Here is a 23,893-nt window from a genome sequence, read left to right as displayed (position 1 = left end):
CAGGCGCGGCGAGGAGCTCCTGCTCGGGTCCTCCGCGCCCGGGTTATGACGGGGTGATCGCAACTGTCGTGTCTCCTTCACTTCGCCCTCCAGCCCGGGAGACGCATTGAGGTGGTGACCATCCAAGGGAAAGCCGAGAAAGTGTCGGTTTGAGCACCCTGTGACATCGAATACATAGGTAGGAAGGCAATTAAAGCTTGTTTGGAGTGAAGTTGTGTCGCAGAAATAGTGTCGCCCAAGTACAACGTAATGCAGAGGGAATAAGAAGTGTTAGACGGTTTTGTAGCGGAGGCCATGTCTACAGGCAGGGGAAACGTGCGACCGGCTTGCCTTTCCATAGATGGGCCTTTAGCTGTTAGAAGAATCCGCGGACATGACGACAAAGTTTAATATGCAATGTTAGACACAGAAGAACAAAACAGGAGAAAAAAAGTAACCGCTTTTGGTATTTCTTGGCCGAGCCCTACAAGGTGATGTTGAGAACTGTCCTTGGTAAAAGAGTGATGGATTAGCCTAACCTCGTAGTTTACTTTCACTTTGTATGTTACCGTTTGTGACGATGACATTAATGGGTTTTAAATGAGCGTTTCTTTTTCACATCCTGCCTGCTTTATTTAGATATATTTAAATACGCAGACATACGGCGCTACACTTGCATAGTAATTTGTCAGAAGTTACTAAATTCCGGTAGTATGGACAATTCCGTCCATGTGTATTTTAGTTTCTAGTTGCACGCCTTTGATCAGGTGAATATTTGTAACGGACTTTCACTCCATCGGAGTCCAAGATGGCCGTCTCCGGGATGCCAAGGTTAGCAATTCCTATTTTTCCACAGTTAATGTAAATTGTTACAAGTAATAATGCGTTATATAGCGCCTTTCCAGTTCTCCAATCGCTTCGCAGAAATTAAAAATGAATAGGATATATACGACGTTGAAAATAAGTAATATCCACATAAAACGCCAAATAAAGATACAGGATACACATAGCTTTGAATTACAATAAGAGACAATCACACTGGAATAAAAATACAAAATTCTGAACAAACAACATAACTTGTGATGTAAATTCATCTGGTCAAAAGAATTGACCTGAAAGAAGGGTTAGAATGTCCGGATAATTTCAGTTCCTTCCTGATTGAATGAGTTGTTTTTGGTTTTTTTTCCTTTAAAAGAATTAAGTGAGTAGGCTGGTCTCATTAATTTATTTGGGTTGTTCCAAAGGCTGGACTAGACGCCATTGAGCTCGCGTTACTTTTGGGCACAACTAGATTGCCAGAATTGGTGGTAGTTGAGTTTTACTGGAGTTACTACTTTGCAAATATTTGATACCTATGGTGACCTTGAATCCTACAATTTATATATAATGTGGTTTTTTTTTTTTGTCTTTGTTTTTTTCTGTACTGAAGTCTGTTGTTAAAAATTTCATTTGACAGTTTTTTGTGGAAATGGGAATCTCTGAATATGTCTAGATATCATTTTGTTAAATTTTATAAATTCAATAAGTGTACTCATGACCCGCGTCAAAAACAAAATGGAAGTTAATGGAGGCATTTCCTTTTTTATGGGAAAGAGTGTTGGTCATTAACATATACTGATACCTGTCCATGCACTCATTCACATTCAGGCGAATTTAGTGCTACCCATGAGTAAGCTTAAAGTGCTGTACAGATTGTTAAAAAAATAATTTGCAAACCAGTTGGCAGATTGATTTAAACTCGATTCCAGATGAAAGGCGGTAAACACTGTAGGCTATCCAGGCAGCATACCGAGGCAGGATGTAAAATAAAAAATGCAAAGCCGGATGCTTATGACACTTCTTTATTGGAATACCCTTAAATTTGGACTTGCAGTTCTGCATTGGTTTGTGGTTCTAGAAGTAAGCTGTTAACAATAAGTGGTTTCGGGAGATATCCCTGCAAACACAGGGTGCCAATACAGACAAATACACTAGGCCAATTTATTAATGCCCATTCAGTTCACCTGTATGTCTTTGAACCTGGACCACCCAGAGGAAGCCCACATGCACATGGGAGAAACGGGGAAACTCCACAGAGGCAGCACCTGGGGGTTGAACCAAAAACAATTGTCATTCAAAACTGGAATAGACTCCTGAGGTATATCGCCATCAGTGGAAATGCTTCTTGTAAAATTTAGTAAAACTGAGAAAATTTCTTGGGGCATTGCATGAGGATATGAGGATTTTTGAAATGATATTATAAAAGGTCATTTTAAGTCACTTATGGCACCAATTAAAGAATGAAATATACGATATTTAAAATTCTAAGCTTAAAAGTGCAACAATTTTATGCGATGTTTGTCATGCCTTTAATTGGGCTTATTTTAAACCATACATGTTTGGTATCATTCTTTTCAGAATTTATCACACTTTAATGTGATGTTGTTAGATTTTTTTCAGATTCTTATTCCATTTTTTAAATTAAACTGAAAAAATAAATAAAATGGCAAGCAAGGGGGAAACACCCTGGTTAACAATATATATTTTTTTAAAGAAGGTCTCAAATAGTTTAACATACCCCAGATTCCATTTAAGAATTCATTTAACAGAGTTAAGAAAAAACTACATTTTTCCTAAAGAATGCATGTGTGCATAACTTGTGTTTTGTGTGGTTGATGAGATACATCTTTCTGAATAATTCTGCATATAGTCCAATTTGAAATGTTCAACTGAACTGACAGACTGTGCTGAATGTTTACTGCTTGTCTCAGCTATTTCATATTTTCTGGTGTTCTTAAAGTTCTGGCAAACACGTCTTTTACAGTACAGTTGATAGACATTTATTGAACCACTTTTAAAATAGTGTGACAAGAAGGAATTGCTTCCTTGTTGAGGCTCATTCAACTAAATGCAAAATCTTTGCACTTCTGTAACCGACTGATTCACTGTATGCCATAATAACAAATAATGCAGTGAGGCACCAAGCATTTATTGCCACTGAAATTACATTTAGCATATAGCGCTGCCACATCACTATATGAAAATCGTTACATCCTTGTCCCACTACTGTTGGTTGTTTGTTTTTCCACATTTAAATCTTGTCTAATGGTCTGTTCACCTCACAAGCTTATATGTCTTTTCCTCCTTTATCATGTTTGTCTTTCCTGTCAGTCTTCTCACTTTGATTGTTTAAAGGGTTGTGAGAAAGGAGGTTGTGAATAACTACATTTTCATTCCATAGAAATGAAGGCTGCCTATGAGGCATCAGTGGTGGTGTTCAACATACTGCCTTCATAAATAGTACGTTAAATAGTGGGTGGCATATCGTTCGACACAGGTTTCACACCTGGATAAACTTTACAACACAATCATGTGGTCAAACTTTGGGCCATCACAGATGTGTCCCTTTACGCTTAGTTTAAGAAACTTCTGTAACTGCTGGAGAGTTGTATACAAACACATAAGTGAAAAATCTACATTATACATGCACACAGTACATTCAGAAAGTATTTAGACCCCTACACTTTCTGCACACTTTATTGTATTGTAGATTTAATTTTAAATGGATACCTTTGTAATTTTTGCCCATCAGTCTACAGTTCGTAGCAAAATGACAAACTAAAAACATGTTTTCTTAAAGGTTTGCAGATTTATTAAAAATCAAAAACTGAACTGCCTCATTTGTTAGTTTGCAAACCATTTTGTGTGGCACTCGGTTGTGGTCAGGTGCATAGTGTTTGCTTTAGTTCTCACCAAGTCTAGAATTTGATTAGAGTCCTCCTGCGGCAAACTGAATTCATTGGGCGTAGTTTAGAAAGGTACATACCTGTGTATATAAGATTCCACAATTAGCACTACTAGTTGGAGCCATTACCAAGCCATGAAGTTCAAGGAACTCTCTGTAGACCTTTGTAATCAAATTTTGGGCATTAAATAATTTCTCAAGTTTAGAGTATTCCCTGGAGCACCCTGACCTCAACAGTTGTGAAATGGATGAAATTTAGAACCAGCTGGATGACTCCATTAATGAGGCATTCATGGTGAAATGGCTAGGCTTAAGCCACCCTTGAAAGTTTGCCAGACAGCATTTCAAGGACTCTGAGGAAATGAGAGACCAGACACTGGTCATCTGCCTAATACCATCCCTATGGTGAAGCATGGTAGTGCACCATCATGCCGTAGGAGTGCTGTTCAGTGGCCAGGGGTAGGGAGACTGGTCAGACTTGAGGGAAGGATGAGTGTAACCAAATACAGAGATGCCCTTGAAGAAAACCTGCTCCAGGGTGCATGCACCCCCAAATTGGGGCAGTAGTTCATCTTCCTGCAAGACACACATACAGGAAAAAAACACTGGAGTGGTTTTGGGACTATGCGTTAACTGTAATTGAGTGGCCCAGCCAAAGCCTAGACTTGTACTCCATTAAACATCTGGGGAAAGACCTGGAGATGTCAGTTTACAGACACTTCCATTCCAATCTAAAAGAGCTTGAAAGGATCTGCCAGAAAGATTGGGATAAGCTGCCCAAATCCATGTGTGTGCGAGCAAAGCTTATAGAGACTTGCTAAGAAGACTTAAAGATGTAATTTCTGCCAAACAGGCTTCTATGAAGGTTCTTAATATTTATACGAATGGGAGGTTTCAGTTTTTAATAGATTTGAAAACCTTTCTGAAAACATGTTTTCACTTTGTCATTCTGGGTTATTCAGAATACATCAATGGGCAAAAATGGCAAATTTATCCACTTAAAATTAAACCTGTAGTACACAGTGTAGGAAGCAAATCCACTGTATAAGTAGAATGACTACAAACAATTATGATGACAGAAATGAAACCACTTTATATACGTTGTTTAAAACTTACAAGAACCAATAACCACAGTAGTACTGCAATTCTGAATTACTGTTGAGCACATACCATTGTGACAGGAATGTACTGAAAATGTTAGATTTAGCTGCACCACACACAGCATTGGGTACAGAATGAATCTTGGCACAAGTTCAAACTGCCTGTTGGAGAGTAGAATCCCATTGATAGTCTACAAGATGCAGTTCCACTGTCTGAGCTCTCCTTGTTAGTGGGAGATGTGAATCATATAAAGAAGAAAAACTTGTTGGCCGAGATTCTGTATGGCCTCTGAGATGGGCAGGGCAGTGACCAATATGCTCAACTGACACATTTGGCATTCCTGAGGTAGAAAGTTTAAATTCCAGTGTCAACCTTCTAAATAAACTGATTTACAATTTGGACCTTATAGTTAACATGTAAGCTCACACCTGGTTTTGTAGTCCCGTCTTTAGCTTGTGTTTTTTTTTACTTTAACATACTGGGTGCCAACTCATCATAAGGCCATTTACGGATATTGTATATTTAAATACAGAGCAGAGACAGCATCTAGTATATACAAAGCTGTATGCAGAAAGACTTTTTAGAAAGTAAACTGTTTTCTTCTGTACCCAAATATTAATCAAAAAGTATTTATAATTTTAGTGAAAACCTACTGCCAGCAGAAAAGGGAAAAGGAAAAAAAAAATCCAGTACCCAGGATCCATCAGCCCTATGCCAGATGGTCATCTTGCTCATCCATGGGCAACCCAGTAATTTTATGGTTGTGGAAGAATATGACACCGTGCAAAACAGCTGAAAGAATTTTCATAAAATGTATTATCTTTCTGTTCAGTGAGTTAGCAACTCTACGTTGGTTAGGTTTTCACGTGTACTGTGGTGAAGTGTCATTCCAGCCAGGGTTAGTTCCTGGTTTTTGGCTGATGCTATTGGGGTAAGCACGTGCTCTCCATGACTGTGAACTGGATATGAATATGAAATGGATGGATGGATGGATAGGTATTTTCGGTATCTTTTCTTGGACCATCATAGAAGCAATGGTACTACTACAAATGCTGTTTTATTCTTTGTTTAACATTTATTAGAACATTATAATAAAACACCTTGCTTGGATAGATGAGTAAGCAATTCCAAAAACCTACATTCACCCCTCACCTGGCAAAGAGATCAATGAAAAGGGCCATTTAAAATGGACTGTTGTACAGTGCAAGACAGCTAGTAAAAAGCTAAGCAAACACAGGTTTTGTTTTACTTCTACTGCTTTGGTTGGTCAGATGAAGGTAAACTATTTTTGTTGTTTGTATTAAGGTATTTTGGAACATATTAATGTAGTTTTTAAAAGCATGGTCCATTCTTATCCCCCAACAGCTGGCTGGAAAATGAAAATGTGGCATTTTAATGCATGTGCTTTTATTGTTAATAATTTGTATGAGAGTTTATTTTGTTTACTTCGAGTAAGTTACTCAGTGCTAAATCAGAGAAATGTGTTCAGTGTAAATCTTTATTTTAACCTATAAATTGTGCTCTGAAGAAGGTATTTATCATTCTTTTCTTGATATATATTTGGCCAACATTTTTACCTTTCTAAGTACAAGTTAATTGCCCAAAATGTGACACCCTGAAGATGGTCTGAAAATCGTTAAAAGATGAACTAGTATAGTACAGTAGCTTTTAATAATGTTACAATTTGGCTATTGAGGCGCCTAAGTTGAGCAGTGACCTTGGTGCAATTCCAGTACAGTCTTAATGAGTCCCAGAAGTAGGTGGCTGTTGTCTGTTTAGTGTGCAAGTATGCTCCCACACAGGAAGTCTCTCCCATTTGAACCTCTCATTATTGTCTCTCTAAGTATCATACATGAACACATTACTCATGGATATTTTTATATCACGTCATATAATTGTTCTCATGCTCTTCTCCCATTTCAAAATTAAAACTTGTACTGTTTTCAGTTTGACATAAACGTCATGTATCCAGTCTAATGTTAATATAAGGTTGACTGAATAAAATGAAATTTCAGTAATTCCCGTCTTTTTGACACTTAACAAAATTAGTGGTATATCATTTTAAAAAAAACATTTAAGTTTTAAGTTACATTTAAGTATTGAAAGGCAAGCATGTTATTTTACATCATTAATGTGGCAAGCTTTATTTATTTATTTATTACAGGCAAAATGGCTGTACCTCCATCATATAGTGACCTGGGCAAATCTGCCAGAGATATCTTCAACAAAGGATATGGTAACCTAAATTTTTTTTTTTTTTTTACGTGACAGTTATATGATTACCATGCTAATTTTGAAAGAACTAAAAATTGTTTTATTAATCTTTTATATTGCTCCTTTCACGCAACATACCCTCAAGAAACTTTACAAAATATACAGGAACAGAATTCACAGGACTGTATTGTAACTTATTTTTTTTTTATTTTGTTTTAAGGTTTTGGGCTGGTAAAGCTTGAAGTAAAGACAAAGTCAGCAAGTGGAGTTGTAAGTTATTTTGGATAATAGATTTTTTCCCCTCCACCAGTTTCTTCTAAAGCATGTTTAAATAAAATTAATACATGTTGTCAAGCATTGGTAATCCTTTAAACTTGAATACTTTTCATTTGGTTTCCTTATTCTTAGCCATATGTACGATGCTTAATGTTCTGAGTATTAGCTATTAGTTTTTTCTGTGGTGTATCATATTAGCAGAACTTTTGCATCGCTTGGGAAATATAAGTATAGTTACCTTGGGATGCTACTTGTTGGGGTCGGGTCATAACTTGGTTTGATAAACATTGCTGGATGTAGCAGTGATTAATGATACAGTACATTGTATATAATGTGTGTAAATTTAAAAAATAAATGAAATTTGAAAATCCAGTATTTCTCCCCTAGGATGTAGTTTCCCACTACATTTTATCAGTGTCAAGCTGCATTAATATTCAAAAATATAAGTGTAAGTTGGTAAGTTTCAGCTTGCCTAATACAATTGCTTTCATTGTAGTTCTGCTATATTTAGACAAGGAAACACCCATGGAATTAAATCATTCATTACTTAAACTTTATTACATTGCTTTTTCACAGTGGAGGTCATCTGGGGGAGAAAAAAAAAGAATTTGTATGATTCAGGGCCACTTTTGCACATTTTTAAAATATCATTTATGTTAATGTGCCGTTTAATGGATAAAGTAATCCGAGCACTAAAGTTCACATTTTAAAACTTGAATAAACTCAGTTTTTTCCCCTTAAATCTTGATTTTTGTGCAAATCTTAAGTATGCAGAGAGTAAACTTTAATATGGTTGGATGTCTTTAACTTGGATTTCTCATTAGCACTGTTTATTGTAAAGAACACATTCTAAAACGGTCTCCTCTTAGAAGGAGATATGTGGGTAATATTAACCTTTCGGAAAGACCTCTGATCTGAATTCCTTGGGGTTTGCTCTGCTAAACCAGTTTGCAAGGATTCTATCAAGTATAATCAACTGTCTTAAATTATGTAATCGAACTACATTTAAAGCATTCTTAGTAAAGGTTGGAACAGTATGAAGACTTGCATGAAATCAGTGAATAGAGTGCATTCCGAAAAAAACTGAGCAGAATTTCGAAATGCACCCATTCTGCGAATCCATACTTTCTGTGCTTTCTCTGGATAATTTGATCAATTTTAGATACTGAAGAAATCTACTGTATCATACTTTCCTCAAATTTATACGTTTACACCCTGTTTGTTGTCACTGTTGGAGATGTTTACAATAAACAGCATTTATTTGTATAGCACTTTTTTTTTTTTTTTTCTCCCTAAGTGTTTGTTTCACTGGGCAGTTAATGTTCAATTTGGTCTTTTAATATTAAACTTTTTAAATTTTTTTTAATTAGTTATGTATTTACCTTTTTTTTTTTTAACAGGAATTTACTACATCAGGCTCATCCAACACTGACACTAACAAAGTTATTGGAAGTTTGGAAACAAAGTATAAATGGGCTGAATATGGTTTGACCTTCACAGAGAAGTGGAACACAGATAACACACTTGGAACAGAAATCACAATAGAAGATCAGGTATTTATTTACATAGGCAGACTTTCAAACCAATTTCAGTTTTCTTCCCTATTTTAACTTGTATTTTACTTTACAGATTGCAAAAGGCTTGAAGCTGACCTTTGACACTACTTTCTCACCAAATACTGGGTAAGTGCCTTGACCTGCTGTAACCTACCCCCAAACTCCCATAGAACAGAATGTGTTTTTGATCATTTTAGAATAAGGATTAGTGGTCGGACCCTGGTCACAGGTACATCTAGTGTAGCACCTTGCTTAGCACCAGCTTTAAAAATAACATCTTGGCAGAAAGGTTAATTGGAGCTGAAATAGCTGTATCTTGTTAGCACAGAGATAAGATAGGATGTTGTAAAATAATGTTAACTTAATCAGTGGATTGAATTTTTATTAATTATAAACTAATTTTTTCCCATACAGCAAGAAGAGTGGAAAAGTTAAAACTGCATACAAACGGGAATATGTCAACCTGGGCTGTGATGTTGACTTTGATTTTGCTGGCCCTGCAATTCATGGTGCTGCTGTTGTTGGCTATGAAGGTTGGCTTGCAGGATACCAAATGACATTTGACACTGCTAAATCCAAAATGACCCAAAACAATTTTGCGGTTGGCTACAAAACTGGAGATTTTCAATTACATACTAATGTGTAAGTTTTTTTTATAGTATTTGCAGCCTGTTATGCAAGTTGATGTATGTTTTTTAAAATCCTTTGTGCAATCATTTGTGAAATTTTGGTTTCAGGTAAAATATGTAATTTATACTTCTAACTTTTTCAGTAATGATGGCTCTGAATTTGGAGGCTCTATCTACCAAAAAGTCAGCGATAAACTTGAAACTGCTGTTAATTTGGCCTGGACTGCAGGAAGTAACAGCACACGTTTTGGCATAGCAGCCAAGTATAAGTTGGATTCAACTGCTTCAATATCTGTAAGTAGATGGCATTTATATGGGTTACGTAGAGTTAAAAGCTAATTAGTAATAGTGCCTTTTCTGTATTAATTTTGTTGTTTGGTTGGATGGGTTTGTGATTTTAATACATTTGGATTAATTTGACTTGACATTTTTTAAGATTTTCTTTTTATTTATTTTTTTCTCCCTCTTAGGCTAAAGTAAACAATTCCAGTCTGATTGGAGTAGGGTATACTCAGACATTGAGGCCAGGTATGTTTAAGTTTGTAATTCTGATTATTTTAATATTTTTGCCATACAATGTATAGCATTGTTATTGAAATAAGTGTATTGTCAGTAAGGCACTGGTCTTTGAACCACAAGGATGCTGATACAACTCCAGCTTCTGTTTCTCTGGGTGAACCAGAAAAATTCACTTCGCCTATCTGTACTCCAGTAGTGAAGAATATTTGTAAAAAGACTAATGTGTGATCTTTCTGAGAGGTCAGATGTCTATTGTTATGGAAGTAGTTACAGATTCAACCTATAAACCATCTTTCAAGTGCTCAGGCAAGTCTACTGGACCACAGACCCAGTATCTCTCTATTTGTTTAAGTGTACTGTACATGGCTTAGTTTTCTGAGAACATGCCAGATTTCAGAAGTGACTATTTTTTAGATCCAAAAAAATATTCACTACCCTTTATGCCATTTTAATAAATCGTCAGCATCCATGTTAATAGGCATCAGTATGGATTTTTGTTTTGGATGCACTTAATCGATCAGGCAGTAGTACTCTCCATTACCAGTGAACAGAGTGGACCAGTTGTGTTAAGCAGTTACCAGTTAGCTTTTTTTTTTTTCTTTCTTTTTTGTAGTTAAAATGACGCAGATTGAATGTACTAGAAAGCTATTTGTGTTTTCCAATTGATGCAGCAACAAGTTTAATGTTAACAGCAGACCATGTATGCAACCAAAAAATGCATATCGCCACATGTATTTTGGGGTTATACCCACCACTCGGATTAGCTTAGACACTTACTGACTTTGTTTTTGACTTTTTTTTTTTTTTTTCTCCCCTGTGTAAACAAAAACCTACTCATCTTTAGTAGAAAATACCTCTAGAAAAGAGTAATAAAAAATATAGAAACATTAGGCAGTGGCCTTCACTTTCTTAAGGGTCCAAATTTTTCTTAGTTTGCAGTTATTTTATGTAATTGATTTGATTGTTCTTGATATTACAGCAGTGTGTTTTAGTGTTTAATGTGTGATTATTGTCCTATCACTTGTCTATTTTAGTAGCCAGTTATTTCAATAATTAAATACTCATTTTGTCCTAGCAAAAGGAGGCATTAGAAATACTCTCATTGGCTGTAGTAATTGAAATACATTGAACACTTGAAATATGTTCATTGTCTACATTATTTGGTTATTTATTATACTGTAGACATTTGGGCAGTGTCATTTTCCTGTTTCAGTTTTTGCAGATTTACATAAACTCCTTGTCTAATTTTCAAGCTTGAATTTTTTGTGCTTTAAAATGCACTGAGCACAGATTTTTTTTTCTTCTGCTGTAGTAAGACTGAATATGACAGGTGGCTCTTCAACTATTTTTAAATGCTGTTCGGCCTGTTTACTCCTTTCATTCTTTTGCCTCCTTGCCCCACCACTCTTATTTTTATTTATTTATTTTTTCTACTTGCTAAGTTAGGAACTTATCAATGTGTTCTGTATTTTTGTCTGTCTACAATTACAGACTAGACTTTTTTAATAGGTGCCTATTTCATTGAACCCTGGCGATAGTCTGGTGTTTTGTCCAAGATTGGGTCTTGCCTTCTATCCAAAATCTACCGGTATAGGCTCAGGCCTCCTCAGTTGTAGATGAGCATGATGATGATAACAGACATTTCAATTAACTGTTTGTATTAACATGTTAGGCAATAAGGGGAAGAGGAGTAGTGAACTGTTTTTGTCTTGCTTTCCTTAGTTTAAGGGTAAATGAACAGTATATGATACCAGTTCAGTTTCAGTAGACTTTAGAAAGGAGGACATGTTCTTGTAAACAATCGCCATTTTAAAATGTTAAAAATGTTCTGTAAAGAAGTAGTTGTCATATTTGTATATTATAGAGTTAAGTAGAGCATGTTTTTTTTTTTGAAAATGCTGTATAGTCCTGTGTTTAATTTGAGTTTTTGTAAAATAATGTTCCCTGTAAGGACTGGGTTAGCATGAGCTACAACTTTGAGTTAACTGACCTTGTGAACATCGCTTACTATTGTACAACATATTTATCAGTTCATATATAATCTGTTTTATGCACTGCAGAGCACACTTAAAATACATTTATTAAAATGGCATGTTTATTTAAACTGCTTAGGCACAAACAATTGGTTCTTTCGTTCTAGCTGAACAAACAACTTACAGTAAAGAGAATTGCACAGGCAGTTTAGCTATGTACCTTTTTAAATTGCTTACTGCATACAGCAGACTTATTAAAAATCATACTAGCTTGATTTTAAATGGCTTCAAACTAAAACACTATTTACATTGGAGCCTAAATGTAGAGACACATTCTGGACTTGCTAAAATGACTGCAGGTCAGAAATGTGTGTATTTTTCATGATTTTAAATTCTGCCTATGTTGTTTAACAATCTATTTTTCATCTTACAGTTCATAGCAAAAACAATTTTAACTGGCCTTGTTATTCCAATACTTTCAGAGGGGACTGTATGTAGGAAAAAAAAGCCCCCAAAAAATTAAGTACATAAAAATGAGAATTTTATTTTTAGATTCTGGCACTACTACAACAGAAATAGTATCAAGAAAAGCAACTTGTTTTTTGGCCTTGAACCACATTAGTTAAGTTCTGTTAGCATGAAATTAGTTATTAGACCATCTATCATTTATACAACCTACCTGTATAAGATCTATTATGCGTATGAAAGCTGATTATTTTGAAAATGGTTTTCCTAATTTTCCCAATTTTCATTGATGCAAACTCTTATTAAATCCTCATAATCCAAATTTAGTACAAGCTCTGTATTGAAAAGGAACATGGCCAGTCCGTTTTTAATCTCTCTTCAGACACAACTGTACTAAAGCAAAAAGAATTAAACAGAGGAAACTTTTATTTTTTTATATAAAGACTTTCAAAAATAAGTGTACCAATATAATTTTAACTATAGTGCCTTGTTTAAATATAGTTCATCCCATTCAGTTCAAGTGTTCCCACATTAGATTGTGAGATTTTGTCATTCAAGTTATCAATGTATAATTTTTAAAATATTGGATTTTCATGTTACAAGCAACTGTGTGTATGTAGCTAACTGAAGCCTTATCAGAAATCGGTCTGAAACAATAAGCCATTTGACAAAGATGGAGGGAACAGTGAAAACCGCAGTTAACAGCACTCCTCCTAAAAACTGACCCCCGGTCATCCATGTTTTTAAATGATCACATTGTATGTATCCTAGCAACATAAATTCATTTAGCTTTAGGCCTGGGAACTGTATTAGAGCACTCGTAGCATAAACCTAGGGAACAGACAGCAAATGTACCTGATGGTTTAAAGTCATCTTTTACCTGGAGTAGTGGAAGGAGAAGGGGGAACTACAATATATACTTATGAAATATTAAAGACGTAAATTTTGAAATTGAATTTTAATAATTGTAAAATGGGGACAACTTCAACTCATGTCTCCTCCCTCCACACATGACCAAGTTGATGTCCATATTACAATCTAAGTAGCTCCCAATTCATGTTATATAACACTCATAACATTCCAGTATGTAGAGAGAGCAGCTTTTTCTGCAGTCCTATCTTCAAACTAGTAACACTTAATGCATTACTGTAAATAGCATGAGTTTTCAGAAATATTGTAATTATTAACCAATTCTTTTAACTTTATTGGGGACCTGATTTGGGGCTCTTCTCTGGTTCAGCAACTTAAGATCATATTGGGTGTTAAGGCTTTCTTAAAATCCGCATTTGTTGATTATAATTGGTCGTTGAGCTTTTCTTTGCAGTGTTTCACAAACCAAAGTTATCTTAAAAGCGAATAACTGCTACCTGTGCATGAATGTTTTTTCCTGTGTCATTTTGATTTGTTTTCCACTTTAAAAGTTAAATATTGTGCTGACCCTTTTTCAAAAGTTGTGGGGGACTGTTTCTTGGTGCTCTGCTGGAAAATGTGTGGTGACATTTAAAAAGTTGTGCATGGCAGCACAAATGTATACCACTGTGGGATCAATGCTGTTGTCAGTGGGTGCCATTTCCCTCTCGCTTCATAAAAAAGAAGGCTGCAACAGAATATAGAAGAAGCACTTGCTGACACATAAAGGCTGTTTATTTTTTGTCATGCTTTGTTGTTTTACTGTTATCTTGTTCTTTACCTTTTTAGCTAATTAGCAAAGATCATGGTTCTGTGCAGATTTTTTTTTTTCATTAAAACACTACCACAGACTAATGAATATAGTATTTTTAGATATCCAAAAATCTTGATTTTGCAATTTTTCTTTTATTGTAACAGTTTCATTTTTGGTTTAAATGTTTGATCTTTCTTAAGGTGCTTTTTAATTTGTTAAACATTTGTCCTTAAAGAGGTTACTTGGAGCCAGCATACCTAAACCAATAACTTAAACTGCAGGGTATGTTTTCTATTACAGTTGCTGCAAACCATAGACATTTGCTTTGTCGGTACTCATGTGACGTGTCTTTATTTAACAGGTGTAAAACTTACTCTGTCAGCCCTGGTAGATGGCAAGAGCATCAATGCTGGTGGGCACAAACTCGGCTTGGGTCTTGAGCTGGAAGCTTAAGAGGCCTCACTAACTGTTCAGAACAATGGAGTATCAGAAGAACTTGGCCTTAATTGTTTTACCAACATGACCAGCAGGGGGATTTTGGAAAGGGATTATGGATTGCAACAGGAAAATCTGCTCCTTTTTAACACTTTAGACTTTGCCTGGTAGCTGGTTCTGGTATAATGGTTTCTAGTTTTGATGCCTGTAGTAGCTCCGCTATTTATCCATTTTTGTGTATTTTACAGCTGTCATTGTATTGAAATACACCTTTATCTCATGGTAACTTTGAGTGCATGTTTTGTTTTTATTGACTAGTATGTCCAGTGAGTGCATGTGTTGAGGGGGTTATTTCAGTTTTCTGCAGCATAGAAAAAGTGGGCTCAGAAGGTGAATGGATGGATGAATATTTATTTTTTTAGTATTCATAAGCATTGAACCAAGTGGAAAACAAAACCTTTTTTAACTTAGTAGATTGCTATATGTAATTTTGTTTTAGCTGTTGTTAAATTTGAATTCTCCTGTGCCAGCTATCAGGGCTTCATGAAAATAGAATTACAAAATTAGACTGCACAGTTACAAAAAATTAATCTGTGAAGTTGCAGTCTGTCTGAAACCGAGCTTTACTGTTGTAGAATCGGAATTGCTTTGTTCAAGATGGAAAGCCCAATTCTGTTATGCCAAAATTGCCATGGATTCCATGCTGAGTTTGAGTGACATTTTTTTCTGAAACTTAGTCATTGCTCAAAATGTTAAGCTGATACTCCTGGATAATTCCAAAGTAACCGAAAATAAAGTTTTTGAAAGTGAAACGTTATGCTTTATTAAATTGCACTTGCAATTTTGCCTTTTAAAGCAATGTAGCCATGTCATTCCATGGGAAGTCTGGGTTTATGCACTTCTTACTCAAGTTTTTCATAGCATTATAATGAAAGGGGTCTTCAATTTCCTTACTTTGGAGTTCCAGTCCCGTGTAAAAGTTTGGACACCCCCAGTCAAAGTACCTCTATTGACATCTGAAGACAAATAATTGCAGCTTTGACAACAAACTAAAATAGTGGCATTTTTGTGAAAATGTTAATATACAGTTATAATTTATTAGAAGTGAAAATACTTTTTATAAAACTTTGGCATTTGCAAATGTCTGGGCACCCTTCTAAGTCAGTTACCATAATGTCCTCGGACCATTTGGGAAGCCCACGCCATGTACTGTGACGTCATAGTCCTGTGACTTGTGTAGAAAGTAAAATTGGCTTTGGGAAATATTTTTAGTAATGAGTTTTAGCTTGTTGAGATCTTTTTTTCCTGTTTTAATTTCAGTAGCCAATGTTCTTTTCATAACTATTGCCATTTGTTGATTTGTAGCAAGGTATTGTGAAAGAGCATTCTTGGAAAGAAAACCATAAGCATGTGAAAGCTAAATGTTTCGTATCATTCCGCATCTGTCAAAATTTAGGTAAGCAGCTGTTGTTACAGATTAAATTTGAATTTATCACTAAAGGATTGCAGTACCATTACAGGAATGTGGCTGGGTAGCTGTGTACTTTTTTTTTTTTTATTTTTCCCCCCACATCTATAAACTACCCAAACTTTTGGAGTATGAAAGTTTTCACAACCTTACACGTTTTTTCACTTCCAGTTATTCACTCTGCACATAACTCCAAAGAACATTCCATACGACTGTTTAGTAAATTAGATCAAGGCAAGACAGTAGCTTAAATTTAAAGTGGTAATCTGAAAGAGTTTACATTAAATTAATAATCACAAAAATAAGCTCGGCCGTACTCTAAAGAAGCCTCATTCCCATAGATGGAGTAGTTTTGGTCTGCCTAGGACAGGGCAGTCTAGGAATATTAACAAAATGGACAGTGGCTGGGACAGAGGGAGACTATTTTGTTTTGTCAAAAATGGCCATTGGGTTCTGATCCCCAGCTGTTGGGACACTGACAGTCCTGTTCAGGTGCAATGATAGTGTGTGTTCATAAATATATTCTTAATAGAAATTCTTTAAAAATATGAGCATTGCTGCAATTCAAAAGTTACACACTGCACAGCCATAGCATTAAAACTACTGACAGGTGAAGTGAGTAACGTTGATTCTGTCATTACAATGGCACCAGTTAAGGGGTGGGATATATTAGCCATATTGTGAGCTCTCGAATTCTTGAATGTGATGTGTTGGAAACGGGACAAGTGGCTAGGAATAAGCATCTGAGTGACTTTGGTAGGGCCAGACAGTGATGGCTAGATGGCCGGGTTAGAGCATCTACAGAACAGCAGGTCTTGTGGACTGTTCTCCGCATGCAGTGGTTAGTACCTACCAAAAGTATTCTAAGAAAGGAAACTGGGGAATCGGTGACCGGGTCTGGTGCACACAAGTCTCTATTCTTTTTTTGGAGCAAAAGCTGGTCCAATCCCACAGAAGAGGTACTCTACACAGACTGCTGAAAAACTTCATGTTGTGCTGCATAGATGCAGACCTCTCTGCCCACCATCAAAAGCACATACCTGTACAATGGGCATGAGTGGCAAAACTGGCCTGTGTAGCAATGAAAGAAGGGTGGTCTTCTGATTAATCACATTTTCTTTCAGATACTGTAATATGAATGACTGAATGTGAATGTGTTATTTACCTGGAGAAGAGCAGCATGATGCATTATGGGAACAAGGTAAGCTGGTGGGGACTGTGATGCTCTGGGCAATGTTCTGCTGGGAAAACGTGTCCTGGCAATTCATGTGGATGTTACTTTGACACATCCCACCTACCTAAAGATTGTTGCAGACCACGTCATACACCCCTTCATTGCAACAGTGTTTGCTGATGGCAGTGGCCCCTTTCAGCAGTATAGTACAACCTGCCACACTGCAAATTGTTCAGGAATGGTTTGAGGAGCACAACAAAGAGTTTAAGGTGTTGTTTTGGCCTCTAAATTCTCCAGATCTCAATCTGATTGAGCATCAGTGGGATTTGCTGGAAAAACAAGTGCAATCCATGGAGGCCTGACCTCTCAACTTACAGGACTTGAAGGATCTGCTGCTAATGTCTTGGTGCCACATACAGCAGATTAAGATAATCATTTTATTTTATATAATGCCTTTCTCATACTCTAACAACAGGGCATATACCACATTGGCTACAAAGGATATCTGTGTATAACTAAAGAAGTATGGAATACATAAAGCTTTCCCACCTGTGCACCCAGAAGGCAACACACCGTGTCTCTGGAGCCAACCCGCTCTTCAACCCACCAGTGACTGAGTTCCCAACTATCACTATTTCTCTGTCTTTCTGGGGTCTGGTTTTGAGGTGGCCTGTTGTGAATTTTTAGCTACCACCTCAGACTTGTCAGAGACCCCGCTCAGCACTGCAAGGACCTGAAAATGGTTGACACTTAGAATTCTTGGGTTGATACACCAGGACGGTGTGCATGCTGTGCCTTGTGCCAGTCTGGTCTGGAGTCTCCTCCTGTGCCACTTTAAGAGTAAACACGATCTCTGTAAAGGACACATGGGCCAGGTCAGCCAATTCTTTACTACAACGCAAGCCAGCCAACTCCTCTAGTTCAGAAGCCCTGAGCTTGAGGCGCTGGATCAGCTGGCATCTTTAAGCAGGACTGACTCCTTCAACCTAAAAAGTCCAACATCCAACAGGATTTGGATTGCCCTGACTTCATTTTTAAAATTTGGTTTGGATTACTAAACTTCTGAATTGTTTTCATTAAATTTAAGTGATTTAAATAAAGTAATAAAAGATTAAAAAAACTACTGCAGCTATCGAACACTTTCTGGCCCTTTTAAGCTCTCCTGTACACGTTCGTGTGTTTGATGTTTATAGTGCTCTATCCCAGTGTTACCAGTCCTGTTTTCTTTAGTGACATGCTTTTCGTAACCAAAAATATCCCATGGAACCCAATTATTCTAACTACCTCCAAACACATTACATGTCATACATGTGCTTAAATGTCCGAAGGGGCGAGACTACCAGAGAAGCTGGTAAAAAAGCAGCTCTGCGATCAGCGTCTGCAGACACGGCACTTAGTGAGCACTTTGGTGGTCTCTCCCAGCTGCCTCGTCCCTTTGTGGACCCCTGTCTGACCCGCCCTGTGAGACTAGCTGGCGGGTGCTGCGTTTGCTAAATGGCGATTGCAGTGCTGTTTTTACGCTAGCTTCTCGAGGTAGTTCTGTCCTCTGATAGTGCTTGACCACCTGCAGAGTTTGTCCCTCTCAGGTTCAGACCCAGGTGCCACTGTCATTTCCACGGCACACCTGTGTAGCTCTCATGGCACACTGGTTGAGAAACACTGCCAATTATTCTTTGTATGCCTTAACTATTCAACACTACGATTCTGGCTATTTACTTACAGACTTGCTGGCCTCTGTTACTTCCTTCCTGCCCCACCGTGCTAATGCCAGTTTTGAATAAAAGTGTAAGTAACTTTTCCAAACACTCATGTGAGAGGGAAAAAAGTAATAAAACCCTTCAAAATGAAAAAAAGCTTCAGAATTCACCCATGGGCTCCTCAGCGGCAACCAGATAACGAAGTTTTTACGAGCAAAATTTGTATTTGTATTTTTTAACACCCTCCTTACTTATACATGAGGCCCCTGGCCTTTGGAGAACACCGTACGTAGAACTCGCACTATAACATGGCATAAGCAGAAAAGCGGGAATGTGCGTACGCACAGAAAAATCCAGATGCAGGAATCTATGTACGCAAACTTCCACGTTCTTCTGCTGCATAAATCCCGATCAGCATGAAAAGTAATGCAAGTGCACTCCAAACTCCTCCCAGAATTACGCCTCTTTGAATAAGTAAATCAATGTAAATAGCTTTTAGCTTCTGTAGCCGAGGATTGGACCACCAAGGTCCCCGCCTTCGGCCACCACCCAACTCACACTGCACCCGACCTCCTTGGCCTCTCCCATAGCTGGTGAGCCCATGGGAAGGGGGTTCCACGTTGTGTCTTTGGGCTGTGCCCAGCCGAGCCCCATGGGTGCAGGCCCGGCCACCAGGCACTCGCCATCAAACCCCACCTCCAGGCCTGGCTTCAGAGGGGGGCCCCGGTGACCAGCGTCTGGGCGAGGGAAAACGCCGTCCAAAATTTTTATTCTTCATAGGAGGTTTGATGAACCACTCTTTGTCTCTTCCCTCACCTAGGACCAGGGTGACCCTACCAGGGTCATGAAGCCCCGGACAACAGAGCTCCTAGGATCATTGGGACACGCAAACCCCTCCACCACGATAAGGTGGCGATTCGAGGAGGGGAGTGAAAAAGAATGGAGGGCCCTTTCAGGATTGGGAGCGAGATCCTGCTTTAAGTGGAGGAGTTTAAGTTTCTCAGGGTCTTGTTAATGACTGAGGGAACAATAGACCGTGAGATCGACAGGCAGATCGGTGCGGCATCTGCAGTGATGTGGGCTCTGCATCGGTCTGTCGTGGTGTGAAGGGAGCTGAGCTGTAAGGCAAAGCTCTCAATTTACCAGTCGATCTACGTTCCTACCCTCACCTATGGTCATGAGCTATGGGGTAGTGACCGAAAGAACGGGATCGCGAATACAAGTGGCTGAAATGAGTTTTCTTCGCAGGGTGTCTGGGCTTTCCCTTAAAGATAGGGTGAGAAGCTCAGTCATCCGGGAGAGGCTCAGAGTAGAGCCACTGCTCCTCCACATCAAGAGGAGTCAGATGAGGTGGCTCAGGCATCTGATCAGGATGCCTCCTGGACGCCTCCCTGGTGAGGTGTTCCGGGCACGTCCAACTGGGAGGAGGCCCCGGGGAAGACCCAGGACACGCTGGAGGGACTATGTCTCCCGGCTGGCCTGGGAACACTTCGGGATTCCCCTGGAAGAGCTAGAAGAAGTGGCTGAGGAGAGGGAAGTCTGGGCAACTCTGCTCAAGCTGCTGCCCCCGTGACCCGATCTTGGATAAGCGGAAGAGGATTGATGGATGGATGTAAATAGCCCTTCAGCTCAGTGTTCTGTGAAAAGACAATGGCAAAACCATGAGGAAAAATTAAACAATTTCAGCGCATACCAAGTGGAGGCAAGGAAAAATGTACTTGTTGGTTTAAACAGTGGTATAAACAAGAAAAGGAAGCTGATTGAGTGACATCGCATGTCAGAGAAACTTGAAAGCTCAAGTTCACAAATTCGCACAGTGCCAAAATAAAAAAAAAGAGTGCATATCAAAGTCGCTGTGAAAAGGTGAGTCATAGCCCACCGTCTGAGTTTCATATGAAAGCTTATTAGGGTACAGAGAAAAAAAAATAGGCACATAATGGGGAAAAAAACACAAAATGTCAACTTTAATCATGTAGTTTATTTTGTCATTAAAGTAGAACATTATAAACTTAATCTTAAAATCGTTTAATTTGCTAGTTTCTCAAATCCCATCGTAATTAAAGTAGCACGTTAAATGCTTTGTTTTGTATTTGATCTATGTGCTCTCTGTGTCTGAATCACTACGTGCTTCTTAAAATGGCTTTCTCTTCCTCTGACAGGACACAGAATCCATTACATTCATGATATTACAGCTTTGTGAATAATTAAAATACTGAGATGTATATGTGATATCATTTTCATGATGATAGGAGTTAAAGCATGTTATTAAACATGGGAACACGGTGGCTTAGTGATTGTGTGCGACCTTCGATGAAATTATTGTAGCAGTACTGTCTCTCTTTCAAACGTACTAACCTCCAATTCCTGTCCTTCCTTTTCTTTCTTCAAATACCCAATCGCCACACAATTAGCTCTGTAATAGACGTTATGCCATCTGTAAGCTTAGAACGCCGATTCTTCAAAACCTTTAAGGAACATTGAAATATCTTCGTAGTACATGTTTAATTATTCAATCCTTCCAGTGTCACGCCAGTCCCAGTGAAGCATACAGTGCAAGGCAGGAACAATCTGTGAACGGAGCACCAGATACTTGCTAGCGCAGCGACACCGTGTCCTCACATGTATAATTATTAACAATATAGATTATTTAAATGAAGTTAAAGTTTTATCTGTATAATATAATAAACATATTTTGCTGGATTTCATCTTAAAAATGATATCATTGTCATATGTAAATAAGTGGCTCAGGTTGTGCAATATTATAACTGTAGTGCAAGTTTACAGTGAGGTGATTGTATTTATAAGTACAAACAGTTCTACAAGGAGCACTTGATTGAGTGCGTTTATAGTTCTTGGGATAAAACTTTCTGAACCACGAGGTCTGTACAGTAAAGGTTTTGAAACGTTTGCTGTGTGAGAAGCAGTTCAAATAGGCAGCATGGCTGAGGCAGCGTGTGCTTGATGTTGTATACCGATAATTCTCTTTCCGATCAGCTGCTCCGAGTGGTGCAGTGAGAGTAATATGGAAAAAGATGATCCGCTGTGGCAACGCCTAACGGGAGCAGCTGAAAGAAGAAGAAGGTGCACCACACAGGAACAGTAGCACTGCTTTGACGCTGGGTGCCGCCAGTCTGCAAAACCGAGCGGAGAACTTGCGTACGACAGGGTATGAGGTACCATGAAAATGTGCGTGGCTATACGCCAAGTTTAGGTTTTATACATCGCTATTTGAATGCGGAAATGTTCATACGCAACATTTCTGTGCGTACGTACTGTTTATACATGAGGCCCCAGGTCTTTGGAAGTAGATATTGAAACATGCAAGACAAAGTAGAAGCAAATTCGGGACAGATAAGTTCGTGCAAGGCGGAAAATGGCTGTGAAAAGAAGTGGCGATTCGGCCGATTCTGTGTTTTGTCCTGAGATCGTCGGACGTCTTACATGGCTACATAACTTCATGACCCATCGTACAAGCGACACAAATTAAGATACTGTGGTAAGTTTTAAAACTTTGTATTTAACATATAGTTTTAATATAGTATAATATACTGTATAATGTAGTATATTTTACATTAATGTGATGCTTAACTATCATCACCTAATCACGGAGCAATTTTCTGTTAACTCCTGTTTTCTTTGTGTATACTATAATGTGTATACATTTACTTTTTAGCAACGTGATATATTTACACATAAGTTGTGTATACAGGCAGTGTGGTGCTGTGGGTTTGAACTTCAATCCATGATGTTGTGGGTTCAAATCCCACCACTGATACTGTCTGAACCAAATCCGGTCACTTCAGCCCCCTGTGCTCCGACTGGAAAAGCAAAAGAAATGTGACCAACTGTATTGTAAAGGTGCCGGACAAAAAATAAATGTAAAGTTATATTGCCTCCAACTATTTTTTTGCTCCCATGTTGCAGTCAGTACAGTTTGTTGACAGAAATAAATTGTATTTTTCATTGTGGTTACAGACAAGCAACCAGGAAATTCCAGGATCAAGTACAACACAAGTGCCTCCACCGACCACTGAGCTACATTCACCAGGCCCTTCTGAGTCGAGTCCAGTCAGTCGTCAACAACTTCAAAACCATCAGGGAAGAGAAAGCGAGACAAAGTCGACCCTGTTGATGCTGCTGTTCCTCAGACTTTGTCTCAACTGCAAAATCAAAGTCCAACATCCCCAAACATGTACAGTTCCTTTTGCAGCTTGCAGAACCAGATGCCAAGAAACTAGTAAAAGAGATAAAGCAACAGATGCTTTCGTATGAGCAGCTTTACAAACCCACTGAAGTTTTGCACCTACAGCCTTAATTGAAAGGTGCAAACTGTATATATACTGTACATTTCTATTTTTTGCTCATTGAGTTTTATATATTGATGTCTGAAATAGTTTTCATTGTAATATTTGGAAACTGAGTATATATTTGTGTTCAGTTACTGGACTTTTACTTTTATTGTTTTATGTTTAAATAAATGTCACACTATAAAATATTTATTTAAAGATTTACACATATAATACAACAAATCTTTGTTAAAGATCTTACAGAACTGTTTAGCATTTCTGCCACAAAAGTAAAATATTTCTTCCAAAAATGTGACATAAGTAACAAAAAAAAAAGACAATCTCCTAAAATCTTGCTGAATATTTACATTTTACACCTTTGAGGGCCAAATAATGACAAAGAGCACAAACATAACCTTAAATGACTGAGCCTCGGTGGAGCACAGCATCCTGGAAAGTCACTTTCCCTGCAACAGTCTGAAAAAATTCTTTCAGTCAGTCACGGGCAAGAGTGCCAGTCCTTGTAGCCCGGCTGGCAGTGAGGCATCCTGGATTTGTTAAGTTGGAATCTCCATTCTCCTGGGATGTCGCCCTCATTCACCAGGTTTCTGGACACGTATCGTGCCCCATCAGGCTCCATACTGTCACCAGAGCAGAGGTAATTGTGTAGACAAATGCATGCTTTGGTGATGCCAACTGAACACTCCATGGTCTTTCCAAAAATTCTCCAAATG

The 23,893-nt window shown here is 37.9% G+C and overlaps 1 protein-coding gene across 1 annotated transcript; it reads left to right on the top strand.

Moving 5' to 3' along the window:
• The first annotated feature begins 48 nt into the window (after positions 1 to 48).
• Positions 49 to 15,346, top strand: vdac2 (voltage-dependent anion channel 2). The gene is made up of 9 exons (XM_039773323.1): positions 49 to 178; positions 6,969 to 7,040; positions 7,239 to 7,288; positions 8,695 to 8,847; positions 8,924 to 8,976; positions 9,265 to 9,492; positions 9,623 to 9,773; positions 9,950 to 10,007; positions 14,461 to 15,346. The coding sequence occupies exons 2-9, from the start codon at positions 6,974 to 6,976 to the stop codon at positions 14,550 to 14,552; spliced, it is 852 nt and encodes a 283-aa protein (XP_039629257.1). The 5' UTR covers positions 49 to 178; positions 6,969 to 6,973; the 3' UTR covers positions 14,553 to 15,346.
• Positions 15,347 to 23,893: the final 8,547 nt, after the last annotated feature.

This window comes from Polypterus senegalus, chromosome 1 (genome assembly GCF_016835505.1).
Source record: "Polypterus senegalus isolate Bchr_013 chromosome 1, ASM1683550v1, whole genome shotgun sequence".
Taxonomy (NCBI): domain Eukaryota; kingdom Metazoa; phylum Chordata; class Cladistia; order Polypteriformes; family Polypteridae; genus Polypterus; species Polypterus senegalus.
This window is presented reverse-complemented; position numbering and strand designations above follow the sequence as displayed.

Bases quoted from the DNA above. Each gene is read 5' to 3' on its own strand.
- vdac2 (XM_039773323.1), top strand. From the start codon at position 6,974: ATGGCTGTACCTCCATCATATAGTGACCTGGGCAAATCTGCCAGAGAT. The intron at 9,774-9,949 runs GTAAGTAGATGG...TCTCCCTCTTAG, and splicing joins ATTCAACTGCTTCAATATCT to GCTAAAGTAAACAATTCCAG. The intron at 10,008-14,460 runs GTATGTTTAAGT...TTTATTTAACAG, and splicing joins TACTCAGACATTGAGGCCAG to GTGTAAAACTTACTCTGTCA.